The sequence below is a fragment of the Peromyscus leucopus genome, chromosome 10 (assembly GCF_004664715.2).
Source record: "Peromyscus leucopus breed LL Stock chromosome 10, UCI_PerLeu_2.1, whole genome shotgun sequence".
NCBI classification, from domain to species: Eukaryota; Metazoa; Chordata; class Mammalia; order Rodentia; family Cricetidae; genus Peromyscus; species Peromyscus leucopus.
In genome coordinates this window covers 5752061-5775383 of record NC_051071.1, presented here as the reverse complement: position 1 = coordinate 5775383, position 23323 = coordinate 5752061, and the positions used below count along the sequence as shown (strand labels likewise).

Below are 23323 nucleotides of genomic sequence, written 5' to 3'. Positions count from 1 at the left end.
TCCAGTGGCGTTGTCAAGGCCTTTCTCCTGAGGAATGGCCAATTGAAAGATGCTTTGAAATAACCCTGGGAGTGTCCTCTAACATTGGGGAAAAATTAAAAAAAAAAAAAAAAAAACGGACCTATGGAAAGCTCTCGATAGCCTTTCCAAAATAACTATTTTCGCCAGCCCAATGTACGTTTGTCCATGTAAGTCACAGCAATGCCCAGCACACGGACACCTGAAGTCCCTTCATCATAGACAGTGCCCGCTCTGCACCGTGGGCTGGCCCAGGGCCCGCAGACGCCCCTGTCTCAGCGTTCCCAAGTGCAGCCATCACAGGCAGGTAGCGCGCCGGGCTATGTGTTGAGGAAAGCAATTATAAATCAAATTATTTTTAATCAAGCGCCTACTGTACGTAAGATCCGCCTTTCAGCGTGCTGGTGAAGAGTTCACACCTAACCAACCTCGTCAAGTGTGGTGAGGACTACAACTCCCAAAATGCACCGGGGGTCAACATGTGCGCTTATCCCATGTTTTCCAGTCGGGGCCGAGCTGAGGCACCGTGTCGAGGACGGAGGGGCGGCCTGGGCCTCACGGTGAGCCGCGAGCGTCGGCCCCACTGAGGACCCGCAACCTTCAGCACGCCGGCCGAGCGCCCGCCTCGCCTCCAGCCCCGCAGCTTCCTGACGCGCAAACGCAGCCTCTCAGTGGCCGGCGGCGGGGCGCTTCCGTGCGGCGCCGCAGCCGCCTGCTGCTCACGGCGGCCCCGGGACGCGGCCACGCGTGTGGTGACGGGCCGCCCCCGGCCTCCCGACTCCTCAGCCCGCCTCTGCCCTTCCCTCGGCGCCCGCCCGGAGCGCGCGCCCGCCGCCCCCGCGGGCCCCCGGGAGCACGCCGGCGGCGCCCCCGCTCCAGACGCCGTCCCGCGTCGCGGGCAGAGGCCTCGCGAGAACCGCCCGCCCCGCGAGATCCCCGAGCCAGGGGCCGGGCCGGAAGAGGAGGAAGTCCCTCCTGGGCCTTCTCGCCACCGTCACGTGGTCCTCGCGAGAGCGCCGGGTCTGGCTTCCCGGAAGTGTGCCGGAGCGAGGGGTGCCGTGCCGCGGGCTCGTCGGCCACCGTAGCCCCTGCCGGGACAGCCCGGCGAACCTGCTGGAAGAGGAAGAGAAAGGCAGGGAGAGTCGGGTTACAAGATGGCGGGTCTGTAGTGGTTACCGCGGCGGCGGCGGCGGCGAGCGAGCTCTGCGGGCACCGGGGAGGCACGGAGGCTGTGCGCACGGGCGGAGGAGCGGAGCGGAGGGCACGAGCGCAGGGCTCCCGATGGCGCTCGTCACCCCTCGCGGCTAGGCCCCGGGAGCCATGGTGAAGTCGGGCCTCTCCGGAGCCGCCGCCGCCGCCGCCGGCTCTCAGGAGTGAGGGGCACCGGCGAGGGAGCGAGGAGGCGGCGGCCCGGGCGCGGCCAGCGCCACCATGTCGGACACACGGCGGCGGGTGAAGGTCTACACCCTGAACGAAGACCGGCAGTGGGACGACCGCGGCACCGGGCACGTCGCCTCCACCTACGTCGAGGAGCTCAAGGGGATGTCGCTGCTGGTGCGCGCCGAGTCGGACGGTAAGGACCGGAGGGAGCCCTCGGCGCCGCCCGGAGCCTGCCCTCCACGGTAAAAACAAACCTGGGCCCGGCGGCGGCCCGGCAGACGAGGACGCCGGTGCCTCCGCCTCCGCCCCTGCCTGCTGGGTGAGGTCTAGAGTGGAAGTCGGCAGGGGACCAGATAGGCATCCCGCCCGTGGGATGACACCCGCTCCCCTCCTTACGTAGGGTCTCGTTTGTGTCTGGTATAAAAGGGTAGTGGACCTGTTCCGAGTGCCTCAGAAACAGGTTTCAGATGCTGCAGTCGACAAGAACTGAGGAAAACTGAAACGGACTGTTTCTTGGAGCAGACGGTTGCCACGATACAGACACGGGCACATACGTCTTTACTTTTTGATCCCTCCAGGTTGCCTTTATAGAAGAGTGGGAAAAGTTCCACTCTTCTGTAAAGGGTTCCACGGTCTCAGCAAGTTAGAAAACCAAAGCAGACTTTGAAGTTGTATATGTTGATTGCAGAATTCATAGAAAGCATTTTAATATTAAAAACTGACAGCCATAACTGCAACAGCTATTGCCTGTACTCAAGAACTACCCAATTGGAGCAACTGATATATGTAGGTAATAGAATAACAATCTTAGATTTATTTTCGGCAATGTTGTACCAATGCAGAGTCCCTTTATTAGTCAAAGGCATTTATTTCTACATTATGAGGGGTTTTTTTGATGTTGTTCATTGTCATAGGAGAAGGATAAGTGTAATTTGTATAGTAAGTCTCTTCAAGGTCCTTGTAATTTGTTGTGTTAGACAGGAAACGCAATGAAACAGCTTTTGTTAAAGTTAGTCTTCAAATGGTCTCTTAGGCCCAAATGGTCCATTAGACCCTAAAAGTTTTATTTTAGTGTTCTCATAGTCTGAATATTGGTTTCACATAATTTTTTCCTCTAAAGACATGGAGATGGTAAATATGTAGCCTAGATCTGTGGAGAAAATATACATTAAAATACATTTTATAGCTTCAGATGTTCAGCTAGTGAGAAGACGTGAAACATTTGTAAGATGTGTGCTAGCTATTGATGAAGGCTTTATTTATAATTTGAGACTTACATCCTTTTTTTCTTTCTTAAACTCTTTCAGGATCTCTACTCTTGGAGTCAAAGATAAATCCAAATACTGCATATCAGAAACAGCAGGCAAGTAGTTGTTAATCTTTAAATTGAAAGACTGAATCTGTCATCCTGAAGTAATGTGACAGAGATGGGAATAGTTTCCATATGAGGAAAAAAGCCTGGTGACTAAAGTTAGAGACCACATGTGTTCACCTTTCAGGTTGGTAGGGTTTAAGACTGAAAAGTAGTTTTTATATTGGCAGTTTAAATTGTTTTTTAGTTTAGCCACTGTTTGTATTAGAAAACAATGTATTCTTTGGTCTTGTTTAAAGTAAGCCAAGTCTCTGCTATATGCTCTGCACTGAACTATTTGTTCTGAATCACATTTGAAAGAAATGGCTTAAAAGAATGCTCAAACTCCTCAGTTACCACCATTAAGAAAAAAATTCAACCGTGGTAGGGCATACCTTTAAACCCACCACTTGGGAGGCAGAGGCAGGTAGATCTCTGAATTCGAAAACAGCCTGGTCTACAAAGCAAGTTCCAGGACAGCCAGGGCTACATAGAAAAACCGAGCTGGAGAGATGGCTCAGCGGTTAAGAGCACTGACTGCTCTTCCAGAGGACCCAGGTTCAATTCCCAGCACCCACATGGCAGCTCACACCTGTCTATAACTCCAGTTCCGGGGGGACCTGACACCCTTGCACAGACAGATAGATATGCAGGGAAAACACCAATGCACATAAAAGAAAAAGAAAAACCAAAATCAAAGGGGGATACTTTTAAAGCAAGGAAAGCCTGTGTGTGGTGTGAAATTGGAGCCTATTAAGGTTTTTTTTTTTTTTTAAAGTAGCGTTTAAGTTCTGCTTTAATTGTATGTGTATTTTTTAATAAAATCAATTGATACTCTATAAATATACTGGTAATTAACATTTTCTCTTAATATTATTTATCACTTTGGAAAAGGAAATCTGTGTTGTATTAGTTTTCCTAATTAGTTAACATGGAGATAGCACTGAGTCATTCTTTATTTGTGAATGTTTTCATTTTCATTATGAAATATTATCAAAATTGAATAGTGTAGAGAATAATATAATGGGCTCTGTTGTAGCACCATCAGATTTACCATTATTAACATATTATATCATTTTCAGTCTTTTTGTAATGTTTAATATGAGTAGAGGTAAAAAAATCTGCTTTGTATCTATCTCATTTTATCCATTCTCTATTCCCCCTGTGGTAACTCTGTACTAAAATTACTGTGTATTCTTTCCATACATGCTTTTATACCTTTCCTGCGTATGTCTTTTGTGTGTTCTTAAATTTACACTATTGATACCATACTTCTACATGTATTCTGAAATTTGTATTTTCACGCTTTTTGGAAGATTTGTGTTATTGTAGGTAGATTTTAAAAATGCTGTATTATATTCTGATGAATTGATATATATCAACGAGACATTTGGATTATTTCCTCTCTGTGTGGGTGCGCGCACATGCTTGCATGCGTGCGGTATGTAAAGTCACAATGACAGACTTTGTAAGGAAAAGAGAAATTATTTTAGGTTTATAATTACAGCATCAAGTCTACCTTCAAGGTCTATGAAAATTTGGATGCTATAAACACTTCACATAAGAAATAAAATCACATTTATTGCAAAGCTTACTAATCTTAAAAATTTTAATGTAAATAATTATGCATGCAGTACATTCTTATTTCCTTGAAATATTTTAGTATTCAACTGGTAGCTTTTTTTCCTCTTAGACAATTTTTATATGTGTCTGTCTTTTGGTGAATAATTCAATTAAAACATTTGTCTTGAATATTTGAATGTTTCTCTGTATCTTAGATATGTTTAAGGAAATTTAAACAAATGTGATTTCTAACTCAACTAGGCTGATAGTTATCTGTGTTTGCATGGAGTTTTGTGAGCTTTTGCTTGTTGGTGGAGAAATACTAACATTTTGCCATCTTTCTTTCCCTACCTATATGAATATAAAATGATTAGGACATTGCTAAGTGTGACTCCTAAGTCATGAGCAGTTCCCTACACATTTAGTTGTAATAACAATTCTTAACTTGTGTAAGTGATCTTTTAGCTACTATTACTATTGAAAAGATCATATTAGCCAGATGGCGGTGATGCACGCCTTTAATCCCAGCACTCAGGAGGCAGAGCCAGGAGGATCTCTGTGAGTTCAAGGCCAGCCTGGTCTATAGAGCAAGATCCAGGACAGGCTCCAAAACTATACACAGAGAAACCTTGTCTCCAAGAGGAAAAAAAGAAAAAGAAGAGGTCATATTTATAAAACAGTTCTCTATCACTTAAAAAATGGGCAATGGTTCTTTTAATACTTAAGAATTTTGAAGCATACTTTCATGTATAATGTTACTATCTAGAAAACCAGTTCCTGATAAATTGGATTTTTTTAATACACTTAAGTAATGCAAAGTATTGGAGAAAATAAATTTTAAAGATTTATGGCATCTGAAAATGTTCTCTAACCAGTCACATTTAAGTAATGTAGTTCAAGGCTGCATATCTTTATGACACTTTCATATACATCCCCTACATGCACACACATACATCACTCTAAGAGTTATAAGAGAATTCTTTGGTAATGAAAGGAATATGGAAAAGCATTGTGTGAATACAGGAGTGAAAACATGTAAATGGAGTCACCTGTTTTATTTTCTTTAATCTTTTTTAAATTGGGAGGACCTTTCTAGTGGAAGTCATAGAGCCATTTGGAGTTAAATTTAGTTTCTTTGTAATACGTGCAGTTTTTTCCTATTTTAACCAAAGTCTTGCTCAGGTTGCACTTTTTATCAGGTTACACGAGTTGGAATTTTAATACACCATTATTTTTATGTTTACTAGAATTATCACATTATCAACATTTGAGATTTTAAAGATTATTCTAGAAAGCTGCCAAAATTTAAAAAAAAAATGTTATTCATAGCTGGGTTTTTAATTAAAAACATGAGCAAATGGCTTGTTTATAGAATATTTTTCTATATTAAAATATGTTGAATAAATTCAGATAATTATTTAATATTCACAGTTACAGTCCTAAAATTATCGAACTGCTTAATTGTTTGCTCAGAATACATTGGTTTCCCTTTCCCAAAAGCAAAGTTCTGGATTAATGGGCTTGCTTAAAATGTGTTAGAATAAGTCGTTGTCAGATAACTGAAGAGCTGAAGGCTGTCAGTGACTCACAGTATTTCCTACCCTGTCTAATACTGAAAAGGGGAGAGACGGAAAGGAGATGTGTTTCCTTAATACACTGACACACTAGGAAGAAAAGAAAATGTTTATGCAGTACAGCGTGAAACAAAGTGTCTGATACATGTTTCAGAGTTTAGTTACTTAAAATCAATCCTGCTGATCTTGACGAAATCAGAAGTCAACATATTATAGTATTCCTTTTTTTGTTTGTTTGTTTTTTTGTTTTTCGAGACAGGGTTTCTGTGTGTAGCTTTGCGCCTTTCCTGGAACTCACTATGTAGACCAGGCTGGCCTCGAACTCACAGAGATCCGCCTGCCTCTGCCTCCCGAGTGCTGGGATTAAAGGCGTGCGCCACCACTGCCCGGCTATCATAGTATTCCTATATAAATGCATATTTAACATAGTTTTGTGCTCATGAGTCTAAAAGATTAGTCCTCACCCTGGTGAAACAATAGAATAATAAGATACCTAATACATTTTTTAGCCTAGACCTCAGTGAAAATGCATGTGAAACAGGTATATTACAACACGAAATACTATAAACAGCAAACTTGTATTCCACAGGTGTGGGCAGTAGAAAATTAGAGACAGGAGAAAGTGTTAGAGGCTGGAATCTATAAGAACTTCATTCTTGGTAGAGATGGTAGTCGCTGAAATCAATAATATACCTGCTTGAATTGCAGTCTATTCACAGAAGTTTTTGTTTGTTTGTTTTTTATTTGAGAGTTTGGTGTACCAAGCAAGAGTGGGCCATTATCAATTCTTATTGGAGACCTAAAATGATGAAAGTGATACTGTGTTTAAGGAAACCAGTGTGACAGCAACATGAGTAATAATGAGAGGAGCATGGTGGGACAAAAAAGCTTTGGGTGGGAAAACCTTTTGGAGTAATTGTGATTCAAGAAATGAAAATCTGGTAAATAGACTTGAAGCAGAACTCTGGTATGTTTTCAAGGGACTACTAGAGGACGTGGTGAAGGATTGGCCATCAAAAAAAAGAAATCAGGCCACTGCCTGCTGACTGTTTTGTGTTTTTATTATTATTTGGTGTTTTGGGCCAGAAAGTGAGGGTTCTTTCCAGAAAGTGAGACATTGAGCAGGCTTGCATTCCTCTTTTAGTGTGAGGCTTGGTAATTAAATAAATCTTTTTTATGTGCAGTGTGTTGACATGGGTAATTAAAAATGAGTGTTTGAAGTCTCTCCTACCTCTAGTCCATATGGTTTGTATTGCTAACAGTCATTACCATTTTCTTTCTTTGTTTTTGTTATTGGTTGGTTGGTTTTTGAAATAGGGTCTCACTCTGTAGCCTTGGCTGTCCTGGAGCTCACTGTGTAGACTGAGCTGGCCTCAAACTCGTAGAGATAGGTCTGTCTGCCTCTGTCTCTCAAGTGCTGGGATTAAATGTATGAGCCACCATGCCAATCACCTTCCCATTTTCTTATAGTCCATCGTCTTCCAGTGATGCATATGTAAACAGACTGTGTAGGCATACTCTCCCTTGTGTAGGCACACATGACAGCATTCTGTGTGCTGTTCTGGGCCTTTTTGTTTTGTTTTTTTAAACTTGGACTTTAAAGCAAGTGAAATAAATGAAGTCTTATTTATTTCACTTATTGATTTTTATCTTCGTGTATATATTGTAAATGAAGTCTTAATATTAAGCATCTGGAGCTAGTGGTAGGGTTTGAGTTAGTAAAGCAGATCCTCTCTAAGAATCATAAAATGAACTTTTTGCTCCAGCAAGGGACCACCCCCTTGGTAGAAAGAAATTATGAACAAAGCTTAAGTCAGCTTTGTTGAACTGCCCACAGTATTCATTGGCCCAGTAATTAGTAGGCTGTTGTTTACAGGCTGCTCCTAATCTTCTTTAGGGTTGTTTTGTTTTTTAAATTAAGTTTGAAAATTTTTGAAGTGGCTTGGTTTTGGTTCTGTTTGTGGTGTGTGTGTTGGGGGGTGGGGTGTCAAATCCAGTGCTAAGTAATCACTCTGCCATTGACCTACTTCCCGGTCCTTGGAAGAATTTTCAGATTACCTGGCAGGGGCGATACCATGATCACAAAGGTGGTTTTCTCAGGATGAGGTTTATCCATTGCACTCCAAATGTGCTGACCCCTGCAGTTTCCCCAAATGTGATAAAGGGGACTTGATTTGTACTCTTGCCTGAAACAAACTAACAAAAAAATGATCCAAAATACATTATATCAGTCTTCAGATAAATGAAAGAATATTTGGGGTTGGGATCATGCTGTAGTCCAAGCAGACAGTTGATTAAGGGGACTCGGAGATGTTGAAAGAGACAGATGAGTTTAAACAAATTTATTTATTTTATGTGTGTGTTTTGCCTGCACCTGCGGAGGCCAGAAGAGGGCCATGTGGGTGCTGGAAATTGAACCGGGGTCCTCTGGAAGAGCAGCCAGTGTAACATCTCTAACCCCTAAAAGGTTTTTTGTTTTTGTTTTTGTTTTAAGATCTTAAAGGTTTTTACTTTTATGTACAAAGATTAGCACAATCTTTTCCACTGGGTAGATGGCCTTGAATAATCCCACTCAAAGAAGTCAATGCCCTACATGGAGAAATGGCTCAGGACAAATTATAGAAATTATACCTGAAAGGATAGTTTTCCTAAGTGGATTTTAAAGTTAGAGTTGAAAGAGCTGGTGAAGGATTAGGCCCAGATAATAAGAAGAAAAGGACTGTAATAATTTTTGCAGTGCTGAGGAATCAAGTCCAGGGTCTCATACAGGTTAAGCCAGTTCTGTGCTATTGAGTTGCACCCTGGCCAGGTATTTTTGTTATTTCTTTGAGTTGATTAAGCATCACACGTGCTAGGCAAAAGCTTTACCTTTGAATGATATCTCAAATCCATTTTTAGCTTTTAGCTTTGGGACAGAGACTTGCTAAGTTTCCAGGACTGACTTTAAACTCATTGTGGAACCCAGGCAGACCTTTACCTTGCAATTATCCTGCCTCCTACTCCTCAGTAACTGTAGTTACAGGTATGTGCCAACAGGCCCAGTTGTTGTAGTTGCTTTAATTGAAGAAAAACAAAAACAAAAACAAAACATAATAGTTCAAAAAATTTAGAGTGTTGGCTTCAAAGTTAGTTATGTGGGGAATAGAGTACTGAGTGTATAAAAAAGTTTTTGCCGGGCGGTGGTGGCGCACGCCTTTAATCCCAGCACTCGGGAGGCAGAGGCAGGTGGATCTCTGTGAGTTCGAGGCCAGCGTGGGCTACCAAGTGAGTTCCAGGAAAGGTGCAAAGCTACACAGAGAAACCCTGTCTCGAAAAACCAAAAAAAAAAAAGTTTTCTTACAGATTGTTGTGGCAGTCGACAACTTTACTTCCAGCACTTGGAAAGCAAAGGCAAATGGCATGCAAAGGTGTGTTGAGACCAGCCTGGTCTACCTACTGAGCTTCAGGCCATCCAGAGCCACACAAACCCCTGTCTCTCAATAAGAACAAAAGCAAAAACCAAGAAAAGGAAAGGAAAGAAATTGATGATGTAAGGGCACTCAATTACTTTAATTCAGGTTTTGTTGTTTTACCCGCGCATATTTTTTAGGAAGTCAGAGTCAGAATGATTTGAGCCTTAGATACCTGCATAACCAATTTGGATTTTATTCTGTAGTTGTAGTGGTAATCCAAAATGGAATATTTAGTATGAAGCATGAGAGTTTAAAGATTTATTTGTTTATTTTTAACTGGGGGTGGGAGGCAGGCAAGGGCATGTGCACATGAGTGCAGGTGATCGATCAGAGGTCAGAAGTATGGAATCCCTCTGGAGCTGGAGTTACATGTGGTTGTGAGCTGCCCAACTTAGGTGGTGGGCACCAAACTCAGGTCTATGCTCTTAGCCACAAAACCATCTCTCTTGCTCTACATGAGGTTTTAAAAGAAACCTGCCTCTTTATTGGTTTTCTCAAAAGGAAATGATAGTTGATGTCTAGTAAGTCAGTGGTTGAGTCCCAAAAGCTATGTGACCCTCTGAGTGAAAAGTAACATTTCTGTGAGAAGTCTTTTCTCATACTGTCAGTTATTGTTGCCTAGCTACTTAACCCTAACAAAACAGATCAAGTACAAAAGTTGAAAACAATATAAATAGAAATGAAGATAATGGTCAAACTTACATTTAGACTCCTATTGTTAGCAGTCAGCAGTGTGACAAACTGGGAACTATGATGCTGTGACAAGAAGTTAGGACTCCACAAAATTTTTAGGTATTAAAAAATATTTTAGCCAGGCAAAGTTGGTGCACACCTTTAATCCCAGCTCTCAGGAGGCAGGCAATTGGATCTCTCAATTCAAGGAGAGCCTGATCTACAGATTTTGTTCCAGGACAGCCAGGGTTTCTACACAGAGAAACCCTGTCTTAATAATAATAATAATAATAATAATAATAATAATAATAATAATAATTTTCTACTATTTGCAGGGTTACTATGCTCTAAAAATACTGATGGTTAATAGTAAATGGTTTACCATTCAAACATTGAACATTTTGCTTATTTCATCTTCATATAATCCTTTTGTTTCTTTTGTATGTGTGTTGTATGAAGTAATTGTTGCTTTGAAACAGGGTCTAAGGATGTAGTCCTAGTTGGCCTAGAACTCATATAGACCTGGCTGTCCTTGAAGTCACAGAGATCCACCTGCCTCTGCCTCCTTAAAGGTGTACACCACCACACTCAGCTTGTATATAAGATATTAGTAAATTAAGACATAATCCATGTTTTGGAGACTGTTATTCATGAATCTTCAAATGGGTTGTTAAGATGATTTGGACTAAGGGGAAGATGGAGAACCTGAGTGGGTGCCCAGATGCATTAAATGGATCTGACTATAGTTGCTCTCCCTTTATCTTTAGAACTTTCTTTATTACCTGCCCCCACACGCCCCTTAGGATTGGGGTGTGTGTGTGTGTGTATGTGTGTGTGTGTGTGTGAATGTATGTGTATGCATGGGTGCAGGTATTGCAGAAGACTGAAGAGAGTGTAACTCCCCTATGGTTGGAGTTACAGGCACTTACAAGCTATGCCATATGAGTGCTGGGAACCAAACTCTGGTCTTATGCAATAGCAACAAGTGCTCTTAACTGCTGAACCATCTCTCTACACATCTCCCTTCTACTAGTTTTTAAAAAGGGTTTGAAAGCACATCTGTAGATGGTATAAGCAACTGAAGCACCTCATAAAATTTGAAATAATTTTGATGGCAAATTTCCTTTTTAAGGTATATAATCAAGAAAAGGGTAGAGCAAAGATTTCCAAAATGCTAGCTGGGATTGCAGGCACACCCAGCTTATGTGTGTGCTGGTTAGTTTTTGCCAGCTTGGCACAAACTAGAGTCACTTGGGAAGAAGGAACCTTGATTGAAAAATTGATTCCAGACTGACGTAGGCCCTCTGCATTATGTGTGTAGCTTGGTCTTCTTGTGGGACTTTTAACAATGGGAGCAGGGGTGTCTCTCTGTCTAACTGTTTTGCTGTCTTTTGGGACCCTATTCCTCCCTCATATTGGGGTTTACCTTTCCCAGCCTTAATACAAGGGGAGGTGCTTAGTCTTACTGCAATTTGATGTGCCATGTTTTGTTGCTATCCATGGGAGGCCTGCCCTTTTCTGAAGGAAAAGGGAGGAGGAGTGGATCGGGGGTGTGGGGAGAAGGAAAGGAAACTGGAGTTGGGATGTAAAATAAATAAATAAATTTAAAAGAAAAGGGAAAATTGATTCCATCAGTTGCTTGGTGGGCATGTCGTGGAGCATTTTCTTGATTACTGATTAATGGAGAAGGGCCCAGCTCACTGTAAGCATTGCCATTCCATGGCAGATGTAGGCAGATAAACTGAGCAAGCCAATAAGCAGCTTTCCTCCATTATCTCTGTTTCTGTTCTTACCTTCAGATTACTGCCATGCATTTCTGTTTTGGCTTTTTGGCTTCCCTCAATGATGAAAATGAATAAACTCCTCTTCCAGTTGTTTCAGTCATGTAGTTTATTATACTAACAGAAAAATGACTAGGACAGTTTGGTTGGGGGGGGTGTCAAATCCAGGGCTTCATGCATGCTAGACACATTCTGTCAGATGAGCTACATCTCCAGCCCCATTTCTCATTTTTTTAATTTAATTAATTACTGAAATAAATAATTAATTAATTAGTGTTACAGGGTCTCACTATGTAATCCTGACTGGCCTGGAATTCACTATGTAAACCAGGCTGGCGTCAACCTCAAAGATCCACCTGCTTCTGCCTCCCAAGTGCTGAGATCAAAGCCTTGTTGGTTTCACCTATGTTTTTAAAACAAAAATTTACTTTGTATCAAAACAACCCTGTTCGTTTGTTTTATTAGATTATTACGTAGTGAATTTAATGTTTGACGTGTATATGTGTGTATTTTAATTAAATCTAAATCTTAGAAATAATTACAGAGTTTGAAAACCTTTTAAAATTAAGGGCACAATTGAGGATACTCTATGAATAATAAATAAATAAATCAGGTTATTCTTTCTGAAAACTGCTGATGGGCCACGCTTCCTAAGCCTCCCCATACAGTACCAACAGGAACCAAATATTCAAATGACAGAGTGTATGAGGGACGTACCACCATATTCTGCTCCCTGGTACTCAGAGTCTCGGCCATACCATAATGCAAAATGCGTGTAGTCCAACTTAAAAGTCCCTAGTCTTTTACAGTCTTAACACTGTAAAAGTTAAAAGTCTCTTCTGAGACTCAAAGCAATAACTTAACTGCAATTCCCTATAAAATCAAAAAGCAAATGACATATTTTCAGCATATAATGGCATAGGGAGGAATGAGAGCGTAGAAAATGCTGGACCAAAGCAAAGAAACCCAGTAAGGCAAATTCCAAATTGTCTGGTAGTGGCTCCACTCCTCCTCCTCTGCTCCCTGCCTGTCCCTTGAGCTGGTTCCACTCTGTGTGCAGCTTTCCTTGGCAGATATTCTGATGTCTCAACATTTGGGGATCTCTAATTCAAGTAGGGCTGCACTTGCACAGTTTCATGCAGTGACCTCTCGGGTTCCGTGAAGGAAATCCCCTACCACACTCAGAGGCCCTCTGAAACCACCGAAGGTTCTATGGCTCCAATTTCTCTGTGTCCTTCATGACTCTAAAGCCAGCATCATGTACTTGACACTGCCAAGTTCAGCCACCAACTTGAGATGAACTTTGGCCTCCTGGAATCATATCTGTAGAAGCTTTTGTTTGTTGTTGTTTATAGGACTTAAACCACAGCAGCAGCAGAAAACCACCTTGTGATCTCTTTTACAAGTTTGACATTTAGCTGGGTGGGATCTTGCCTCAGTGGCACCTATGGTAGTTTGAATGAGAATGATCCCCATGGGTGCATGTGTTTGAATGTTTGGTTTCAAAAGCCTACCTCATTCTCATTAGCTTTCTTTCTGTGCCATGCTTATGGATGCTTATGGAGCTACTGCTCCAACACTATGCCTTCCTGCCTGCCTGCTGCCATGCTCCCCCCTACCCCCGTAATGACCGTAAACTCTACTGTCCTCTGGAACCATGAATGCCAAATTAAATGCTTTCTTTTATAAGTTGCCTTGGTCATGGTGTCTCTTCACAGCAATAAGGAAAGTAACTAAGACAGTACCCTGTCCAGTACAGCTCAAGCGTCTCCTTAAGCTTCTCATTTCTTTTTGCAGAAGCCTTGGGTATAACATTAAGTTTCCTAGTGTTCTTTTTGTTTTCAAACTCTACGTTCTGTAAATCTTTTTACCCTACTTAACTCTTTTTCATTGCATTCCTGCTTAAGAGTGTTACTGATAAACATGAAACAGAGTCAGTATTAGTATTAGGCTGTCTTGAAATCTCAGGAAAAGGAATTAGTCCATTACCTTTTATTTATTCATTCGTTTGTTTGTTTTGGGGAGGGGGTTGTTTTAGAGACAGGATTTCTTTTTGTAGCCTTGGTTATCCTGGAACTAGCTCTGTAGACCAGACCTGGTCTCTTGAGTGCTGGGATAAAAGGTGTGTGCCACACCACCTGCCGTTCCTTTTTAATTTAATCTCAGGCATGTTCTCAGGACAAGGACATAAAGCAGCTACACACTGCCAAAATATCACAGAACTGGTCTCTAGCCAGTTAATATTGTTCCTCTCTGAAACCTCTGGGCCAGGCCTCCACAGCCCACATTGCTCTCAGCACTACACTTTCAGTCTCCTACTGGGAAGGTCCGTAAAGCTCTGCTTACCGTGTCAACTATTTTTCTAGTCCAGCCCCTCAGAGTCTTCCGTATTCTTCGGAAAAATGTAGTCACATGGTTAGGTTCTTCATAGCAGCAGTTCATTCCCTGGTACCAGCATACGTATCTGTTGCTTTTCTGTTTTTGTGACAAAACACTATTTCCAAAGCAAACTTACAGAAGGGTTTGTTTGGACTTACACTTCCAGAGTCCATGAGAGTCTATCACTGTTCGAGTGAGGAAGCATGGCAACAGGAACAGCTGGGACCTCAGGGCTCACATCTTGAACCACAAACAGGAAACAGGAACAAACTGGAACTGGTACAGATGTTGGAACTCTTAAAGCCCACATCCTAATGCCAAAAAGGCCATACTCCTAAGCTTTCCCAAATACTTCCAACTGGACACCAAGTATTCAAGTGTCAGAGGCTGTGGGGCACATTTACCATTCAAAGCACCACACATGCAAACATTCAACACATAAAACAAAAGTAAATTTCTTTTTTTTTTCTTTTTTTCTTTTCTTTTTTTTTTTTTTTTTTTGTTTTGTTTTTTTTTTTTTTTTTTTCTCAAGACGGTTTCTCTATGTAGCTTTGGTGCTTGTCCTGGAGCTCCCTCTGTAGACCAGGCTGGCCTGGAACTCACAGAGATCTGCCTGGCTCTGCCTCCCGAGTGCTGGGATTAAAGGTGTACACCACCACCACCACCACCACCACCACCACCACCACCACACCACCACCACCACCACCACCCGGCAAAAATAAGCATTTATATATATGACAAAATAGGATTAAACCTAAATTTGTCTGAAGGTATTTGCATGCTTTTAATCATTTAACAACCAGTTAAAAAGAAAGGGTCGGCATGTAGGTTGTTAGTGAATAGAATGGCTGACTTCTTCTGGACAGCAGAAAGTAGATGATTGGAAAGTCTACAATCTTGCCTAAGAAAGGTTAGCTAGAGCCTCGTAACCTATTTTAGCTTATTTAGAAATTGCTCAGTGTCTTTGTTTGTTTGGAGACAGGGTCTCTCTGTGTTGTTTTGGTGCCTGTCCTGGGTCTCGCTCTGTAGACCAGGCTGGCCTCTAACTCACAGAAATCCGCCTTGGCTCTGCCTCCCGAGTGCTGGGATTAAAGGCTTGCACCGCCACCACTCCCCGGCATATATGATACCAAAGTTTCTCTTCCATTGAGATAATAGTACGAAACTTTAAAGGTGTAGCAGAATACTTTATAGATGTGCTGTCGCTTGAATGTATTTTAACTGCCAGTTCTCTTGAATTTTGTTTCTATTTTATAGATATATCTTTTCTAGTGTGGTAATGAGAAATCTTTTTTTTTTTTTAAACAGGATACATTAATTGTTTGGTCAGAAGCTGAAAATTATGATCTGGCTCTAAGTTTTCAAGAAAAAGCTGGCTGTGATGAGATCTGGGAAAAAATTTGTCAAGTAAGGTTTCTTTTTATATGTCTTTTATAAATAAGATTATACACATTGTTCATTTTTTTTTTTTTCCACTTAAGGAGTATGTGTTAAACTATGGGAAACATTTTTCTGGTGCTGGGGAATATGACCCAGCTCCTAATTCATACTAAATAAATGTTTTGCCACCTTTAATCCTAGCACTAGAGAGGCAGAGGCAAACGGATAATTTGAGGACAGCTTGGTCTACAAAGCCAGTTCCAAGAAAGCCAGGGCTAGACAGAGAACCCTGTCTTGAAAAAAAATAAAACAAAGGAAGTGCTCTGCTACTGACCTGATCCTCAGTCTTAGATTTTTTTTTTTATTTATTGCATCTGATTATTTCACTTTAAATTAGGAGCAACAACAACATTATCATAATTTTTAAGCTTTTTTTTTTTTTATGTGAATGTAACTCAGTTGTTAGAGAGTGCTTCCCTAACACACAGGACACCTTGGGTCCAGCCCCAGCTTGGTAATCCTAGCATGGTGGTGAGCACCTGTAATCCCATAAATCAGGAGGTAAAAGCAAGAGGATCGGAAGTCTAAGATTATCCTCAGCTTCATAGTAAGTTTGAGGCCAGCCTAAGCCATATGAGGCCGTGTCTCAGAACAGAGATTGGGGCATGAGGAATGTGCTCAGTAATGTAGAGTAACTGTAAAACTCCCTCCCAGACAACCCCTGCACTCAGCTGCACATAATGCAGCGAGATGACCATCTCCTGTTAATATAGAGTATTAGTTGCAGTTAATAAATTAGTGTTAAATATTATTATTAACTAAAACTCATGATCTGTTTTGATCGCAGCTGTTTCTTAATGTCCACTTTCTTTTCCTATGATGCCACATTGCACCACTCATGACTTCTCATGTCTTCTCTTTTTAGGCTTTTTTTTTAAGCTGTGATACATAGTAATTGGAATTTTAAATTGATTGTTTCTTTTTTGTTTTTAATGACAGGTCCGTTTCAGTGATTACCTAGTACAGGTCTTTCTTTTTTTTTTTAAAGATTTATTTATTTTTTATGTATTCATAGGAGGGCGCCAGATCTCATTACAGATGGTTGTGAGCCACCATGTGGTTGCTGGGAACTGAACTCAGGACCTCTTGAAGAGCAGTCGGTGCTCTTAACCTCTGAGCCATCTCTCCAGCCCCAGGTCTTTATTTCTAATAGGTTGATTTTATTATTTGGCTATTATTGGTCTCACTTACTTGAGGTTTTCTCTATGATTCTGTTTGTTAACACGTCTCACTCAATGGCCAGGCCGGCCTCAAACTGCATGAGCTACCATACCCAGGTCCTTCTAGTGATTCTTAAAATTTTATAATTTTTTTGGTAAATCTGACCATAATCATTTTTGTGTGGCTTTTGTTTTTTTGGGGGGCAGGGTTTGTTTTCATTTTTGTTGTTGTTGTTTTCTTTTCTGTTTTTTGGGTTTTTTTGGTTTGGGGTTTGGTTTGGTTTTTTTTTTTTTTATTATTATTAATTTTTTTCAAGACAGGTTTTCTCTGTGTAACAGTCCTAGCTGTTCTGGATCTCACTCTGTAGACCAGACTGGCCTCAAACTCACAGAGATTTGCCTGCCTCTGCCTCCCAAGTGCTGAGATTAAAGACATGTGCCACCACCACCTGGCTCTTATATGGCTGTTTTTAATTTGTGCCACATACTTCAAGAAATTGTAGCCAGGCATATTGATGCAAACCTATTTTCCCAGCTTTTAGAAGGTGAAAACGAAAGGATCAAAATTTGTGGTCATCACAGGGAGGGAGAGTGAGTGAGTGTGTGTGTGTCTGTGTGTGTGTGTGTGTAAATAGATAGATAGATTTATACGTGTGTGTATATATATATATTATATGAATGAATTTGAGGCTAGCATAGAATACATGAGTCCCTATCTTAAAAGCACAAAGAAAAATTTAAATGAATCTTGCTATTCCCTCTGACATGTAGCCCTGACATGAGTCAGCAAATTTTTTAGCTGGAAATGGACAGTTTCTTTTACATGATATTTGTTACTGAGCATTATTAATATACATTATTAAATAGCAGAACTCTGATATACAAAAATCCAGTATAGAGTGTTTCATGTATTCATGCAAAGTGTACATGGAGTAAAATTGAAATTGTTACACTGTCATTTTGCCTTTCTGTTTTTCCTGTCTTTAAATCTGCAAATAAATTTTATTTTGTTTCTCTCTTGTGTATTCCTTTAAAATCTAACTGTATTTTTAGCATATTAAAACTCTATATATTAGAATTTAAGAACTAAAAATTATCTGAATTGTTAACCTTTCATATATTTTCAGTAAATACTTGCTATTCTGCTCTTAATTTATACTTTAATCCATGAGTGAAACTTACTAAATTATAAAAAAATATGGAAACATTTATGAAGCTGTTTGGAATATTTTAATGGCATATGGAAGTAACTTTTAAATGATAAATTTCAAAAATTAGAAAGATTAACACCTTTTTAAGAATTGCAATGTTGGTTTTTCTATCTGCTGTAACATAGCTGTGCATAGTAATATTTTTCAGTAAATAGCATATTAGATTATACCTGTTTATCATCTCAGCCCTTTCTGTTTACTATATGGTTTGGAATATACATACATATATGCCTGAGACTTCATATATTTGTCCTAGAAAAATTTTTTAAGTATTACATTTATTTGCTTGTGTGTTTGTGTATGGTATGAGCACATGTACCACAGAGCTTGTGTGGAGGAGCACAGTGTGGCAGTTCTCTCCTTCCACCCTCTTGGCCCCAGGGATCAAACTCAGGTCAGTAGGTTCAGCAGCAAGTTCCTTTACCTGCTGAGCTATTTTGCTGACCCTGCCCTAGAAATGTTTACTAAATTGTCTTTTACTGTTTCTTTTCAGATAGTTCTGAAGGTTCACAAGACCACTTTTAGATAGAATAGTTGATTGAAAACATTCAAAAGAACTCAACAAAGATGTTTTCTATCTAGTTACATTTTACTACTATAGTAACACACACAGATTAAAGCCAAACAGAAAAAGCACATGGGGCAAAAGTTTGAGGAGAGTTCCATACTTGGGTTTCCAAGTGTATGGCAGGCAGCATGTTAAGTGTTGTCAACCAGAGCAGCTTACTCAAGTATTTGTGTCCAAGGTTTTACTAGAGATAAGTTACATCAGGTTGACTGACCTTAGACTCCAGCTTCTCCAGAGGTCAAGGATGCCTCCTAATCCAAGGAACGCACCGTAAATCACATTGTCAGCCTGGAATAACGCATAGCCCTAGGTCCCCACATAATAAGTCACCTCTTTAAGATATAGGATAATACAGGTGTATAGGAGTTGCCCCTCAGGACCTGGACAAACCTTTCTTTGGGTAGGTCAATCCCTCAGCCAAGATGCTCTTCCACTGGAGTGATCAGCATATTTGAGGACCTGAAGGCTAGTGAGATGGCTCAGAGGGTAAGGATGCTTGCCACCAAGTCTGACAACCTCAGTTTGATTCCCCCAGAACACATGGTAGAAGGAAAGAATCAACTTGGACAAGTTGTCCTCTGACCTCCACAGTACCTTCCCACAAGGAAAAAGTCAAACAATTCTTTGTAATGATTTTATGTGTGTTGATGCTTTGCCTACATGTACGTCTGTGCACTATGGGCATGTGGAGCCATGGGAGGCCAGAAGAGGGTGTTGGATCCCTGGAGACAGACTTAGAGATGGTGATGAGACATCATGTGGGAATCAAACCTGCATCCTCGCTGCTCTTAACCACTGAGCCATCTCTCCAGCCCTGCAAAGCAAATTTTTAAATGGTCAGATCTGACTAAGCATCTACATTTAGTATAATACTTAAAATGACAAAACAGTAGAATCATTGTGAATATGCCAGACATTTGAAGGAGCCAATATAGGATAGACATATTAAAACATGGGCCAGTGCGATGGCATTTGCTCTGTAAGTATGATAACCCAAGTTTGATCCCCAGAACCCACGGTGAAAGCAGGGAACCAACTCCACACAGTTGTTTTTTGACCTCCACAGACACACCATGGCACTGGCCACACCCACTAATTATAATCATAAATAAATATAAAGAAACAACTACACTCTTCTATAAAATTTGGGGGTTTTGTTTGTTTGTTTTATACTAATTCTGTTACTATTTCCTCCTCGATTTACTACAGTCTGTACCTCACAGTAACTGTTGAGAACTTTCCTGATGACCTTCCTGATCTCAGTCTCTGGGACCCCCCACATGGTAGATGAACGGAACTGTTGTCCTCTGACCTCCATGTATGCACTGTGACAGGAACACATACCCAAAATGATTTGTTTTTTAAACATAGCGGTTTAACATAGAATTGACTCAACATGGACTTGGTGGTACACACCTTTAATCCCAGGACTCAGGAGGCAGAGGCAGGTGAATCTCTGAGTTCAAGGTCATCCTGGTCTACAAAGTAAGTAAGTTACAGGACAGCCAGAGTTGTACAGTGAGACCTTGTCTTTAAAAAGGGAAAGAAAAAAAAAGAGAAGAAAAGAAAAAGGGAAAGAAGTATTGGTAGGTCAGAAGTGGTAGCACATACTTTAATCCCAGCACTGAGAAGGCAGGGCTAACCTGGTCTACATAGACGTTCCAGACCAGTTAGGACTACAAAAAGTGACCCTGTCTCAAGAAAGAAACAGAGAGATTAGCCAGGGCCTGACAGGTCTAGATGTTCCCTAGGCCAGTCATTCTCGTTTGCATTACATCCTCAGGAAACTTCAGTGTAATTTCCCAATATATTTGATTATCGGTATTGCAGAATTTAATACATAAAAGTTGAGTCAGCAGTACCAATGTTGTATAATAATATTAAAGTATGATGCTAAATAAAACTAAAAAGTAAAGAGTCAGTATCCTTTCAGGCATCTGGTATAATTGAGCCAGATGTTCTTAGCCTTTGAGGGACATATCATTGGATTTCCCTTACTACGTTAGTCATCTAGTTATTCCTTTGCCCTCTGTTGTTACTTCTCCTCTTCACTTGTCTTCTCCCCCACAGCGGGATTACGAACAAGTGTGCCCACCAGCATGTCCTGCATTTGTTGGTTTCTGGGGCTCCAGTTTAGGTCCTCAGGCTTGTATGGCAAGTGCTTTGCCAACTGACTTCACTGCCCCAGTCCTGAGAATGTCGTTTCTTAACTAGACTGGCCTTGAATTGTACTTGATTGTACTGCCTCAACCTCTCAAACACTGAGATTATAGGTGAGCCACTGTGCTCGGTGCTCATGGTACTTTTACTTAAATTCGATGGTCAGTGATTTGATTTCCAGAGTGTTGAACTATTTTGTATTTTAAGATAACCAGATGTACTTGGGTGTTTTTAGGTTCAAGGTAAGGACCCATCAGTAGAAGTCACACAGGACCTCATTGATGAATCAGAAGAAGAACGATTTGAAGAAATGCCAGAAACTAGTCATCTTATTGACCTGCCCACATGTGAACTCAGTAAACTTGAAGAGATTGCTGACTTAGTTACCTCAGTTCTTTCCTCACCTATCCGTAGGGAAAAGCTGGCTCTGGCCTTGGAAAATGAAGGCTATATCAAAAAACTACTGCAGCTGTTCCAAGCTTGTGAGGACCTAGAAAACACTGAAGGCTTACACCATCTGTATGAGATTATTAGAGGAATCTTATTCCTAAATAAGGCAACTCTTTTTGAGGTAATGTTTTCTGATGAGTGTATCATGGATGTCGTGGGATGCCTTGAATATGACCCTGCTTTGGCCCAACCAAAAAGGCATAGAGAATTCTTGACCAAAACTGCAAAGTTTAAGGAAGTTATACCAATAACAGACTCAGAACTAAGGCAAAAAATACATCAGACTTACAGGGTACAGTACATTCAGGACATCATTTTGCCTACACCATCTGTTTTTGAAGAGAATTTCCTTTCTACTCTTACATCTTTTATTTTCTTCAACAAAGTTGAAATAGTCAGCATGTTGCAGGTAAGTAAATTATTTTTCACAATTCTATTTTCAGGCATTATGTTCTTAATAACTTGAGCTGGTAATAATGACTTACTTAGTTTATGCTAATTGTTCTATTAAACATAGCATGTCTGTCTTTTTTTAAAAAGATTTTTACTATAAAGTGCTTTTTTATTAAATTTATTGTGTTTGTGTATTGTATGTGCATATGTGCTGTACTGTGTGGGTGGGCATGTTAGAGGACGGCTTGAAGGAGTTGGTTCTGCCCTTCTACCAATGTGGGTTCCAAGGATTGAACTTAGATCTTTACGCTCAGCAGCAAGTACCTTTACCCACTGAGCCATCTCCCTGCGCTGGGTCTCATGAAACCCAGGCTGGCCTTGAATTGACAATGTAGCTGGGAATAACTCCTAATGGGACTACACACATGCACCACTGCTCCTGTACCTACCTACCAATTGTTCATTATTCTTCAGTAAAGGGCAAAAGGAAAGTTAAATATAAATATTAGGTTCCCATTATAGTAATATATATATACTGTATATATGTATGTGTGTGTGTGTGTGTGTGTGTGTGTGTGTGTGTGTGTATAGTAAATATTATAGTAAATGGGATCTTGTGTTTTGTTGGTTTCTTTATATTTTTATTTGGCTGACCTTGAACTTTGGATTTTCCTCCTCATATTTCCTGAGCACTGTGATTTCACTATATACATTTCAGGATGCTTTTTACCCCCAGACAGAAAATCAGTATCAGGAAATTGGAAATGTGGTCATACTCTGGAGATGATATAAAGGACGTCAGATTCTCAAATATAGCTTTCAAGTGTTGTTTGACCTAAGGGTTTCCAAATCCACAATAGTAAATCATAACTTTTTTTTATAGTTGAAAAATAAGGTCTGGAGATGTAGTTCAGTGGTAGAGTATGGTTACTTATCAGTCCCCAGTACTGTCAAAAATAGTTTAAATAAGTTATGTAAACTAATCTATAAATATTTGTAAAATTTTGTGTGTCATTTTACATATATTTTATAATTTTATTTATGGAATCTGTGATATTAAGCAAAGCTTTAAGGGGTTGGGGATTTAGCTCAGTGGTAGGCAAGTGCAAGGCCCTGGGTTCGGTCCTCAGCTCCAGAAAAAATTAAAAAAAAAAAAAAAAAAAACAAAGCTTTAAAGGAATTTTATTTTGTTTGTTCATTGTTATTTTTTTAAGGCTGGGTCTCACTAGTAGCTTTGGCTGGTCTGAAACTCACTATGTAGGGTATACTGGCCTTGAACTCATAATGATCCTCTTGCCTCTGCCTTCTGAGTGCTGGGATTAAAGGCTTGTGCTACCATACTTAGCCTTTTATTTATTTATGATTCATGAGAGATACATTTCATGAAATTGTTATGAACTTTAAATTACCTGTTGTTTGTCTGTTTTGTTCTTGTTTGTGGCACTGAGGATCGATCTCATGGCTAGAAAAACACTGCCCCTGGGCTACATCCCAGCCCTGATTTAGAGCCTCTTCTCCAGGAGTTTTGTTACCTAGAAAAGTAGCTACATATACTGTGACAGTTGTCTCATTAAAACAAAAGCTTGTAAAGTTTACAGAAAAGAAAAATGATCTAAAGTGATGATTACTTTCATGATGTAGACAAGCAAGGATTTAGGAGAAAATATTCTAGCTACAGGCTTTATATTGTCAAATCATTTGCTTCCTAACATACCCTGAAACATCATGCTTCATAGCTTAAAGAAATCACAAAAATGAATGCTCTGAAATA

General features: G+C 40.4%; 1 protein-coding gene and 1 pseudogene across 4 annotated transcripts in view; both read left to right on the top strand.

Annotated features, from left to right (window-relative positions):
* Nucleotides 1-1155: 1155 nt before the first annotated feature.
* Ppp4r3b (protein phosphatase 4 regulatory subunit 3B) overlaps nt 1156-23323 on the top strand; it is a 58111-nt gene continuing 35943 nt past the window's right edge. For 3 of the 4 annotated variants that reach the window (XM_037208916.1, XM_028891543.2, XM_028891541.2), the window contains exons 1-4: nt 1156-1591; nt 2706-2761; nt 15479-15577; nt 20945-21568. In XM_037208916.1, the coding sequence (XP_037064811.1) occupies nt 1450-1591; nt 2706-2761; nt 15479-15577; nt 20945-21568 (921 nt within the window). In that variant the 5' untranslated portion in view covers nt 1156-1449. Of the gene's footprint in view, nt 1592-2705; nt 2762-15478; nt 15578-20944; nt 21569-23323 lie in introns of those variants that run through there. The other variant, XM_028891544.2, reaches the window with a different exon arrangement.
* LOC114708334 lies at nt 7937-8072 on the top strand (annotated as a pseudogene).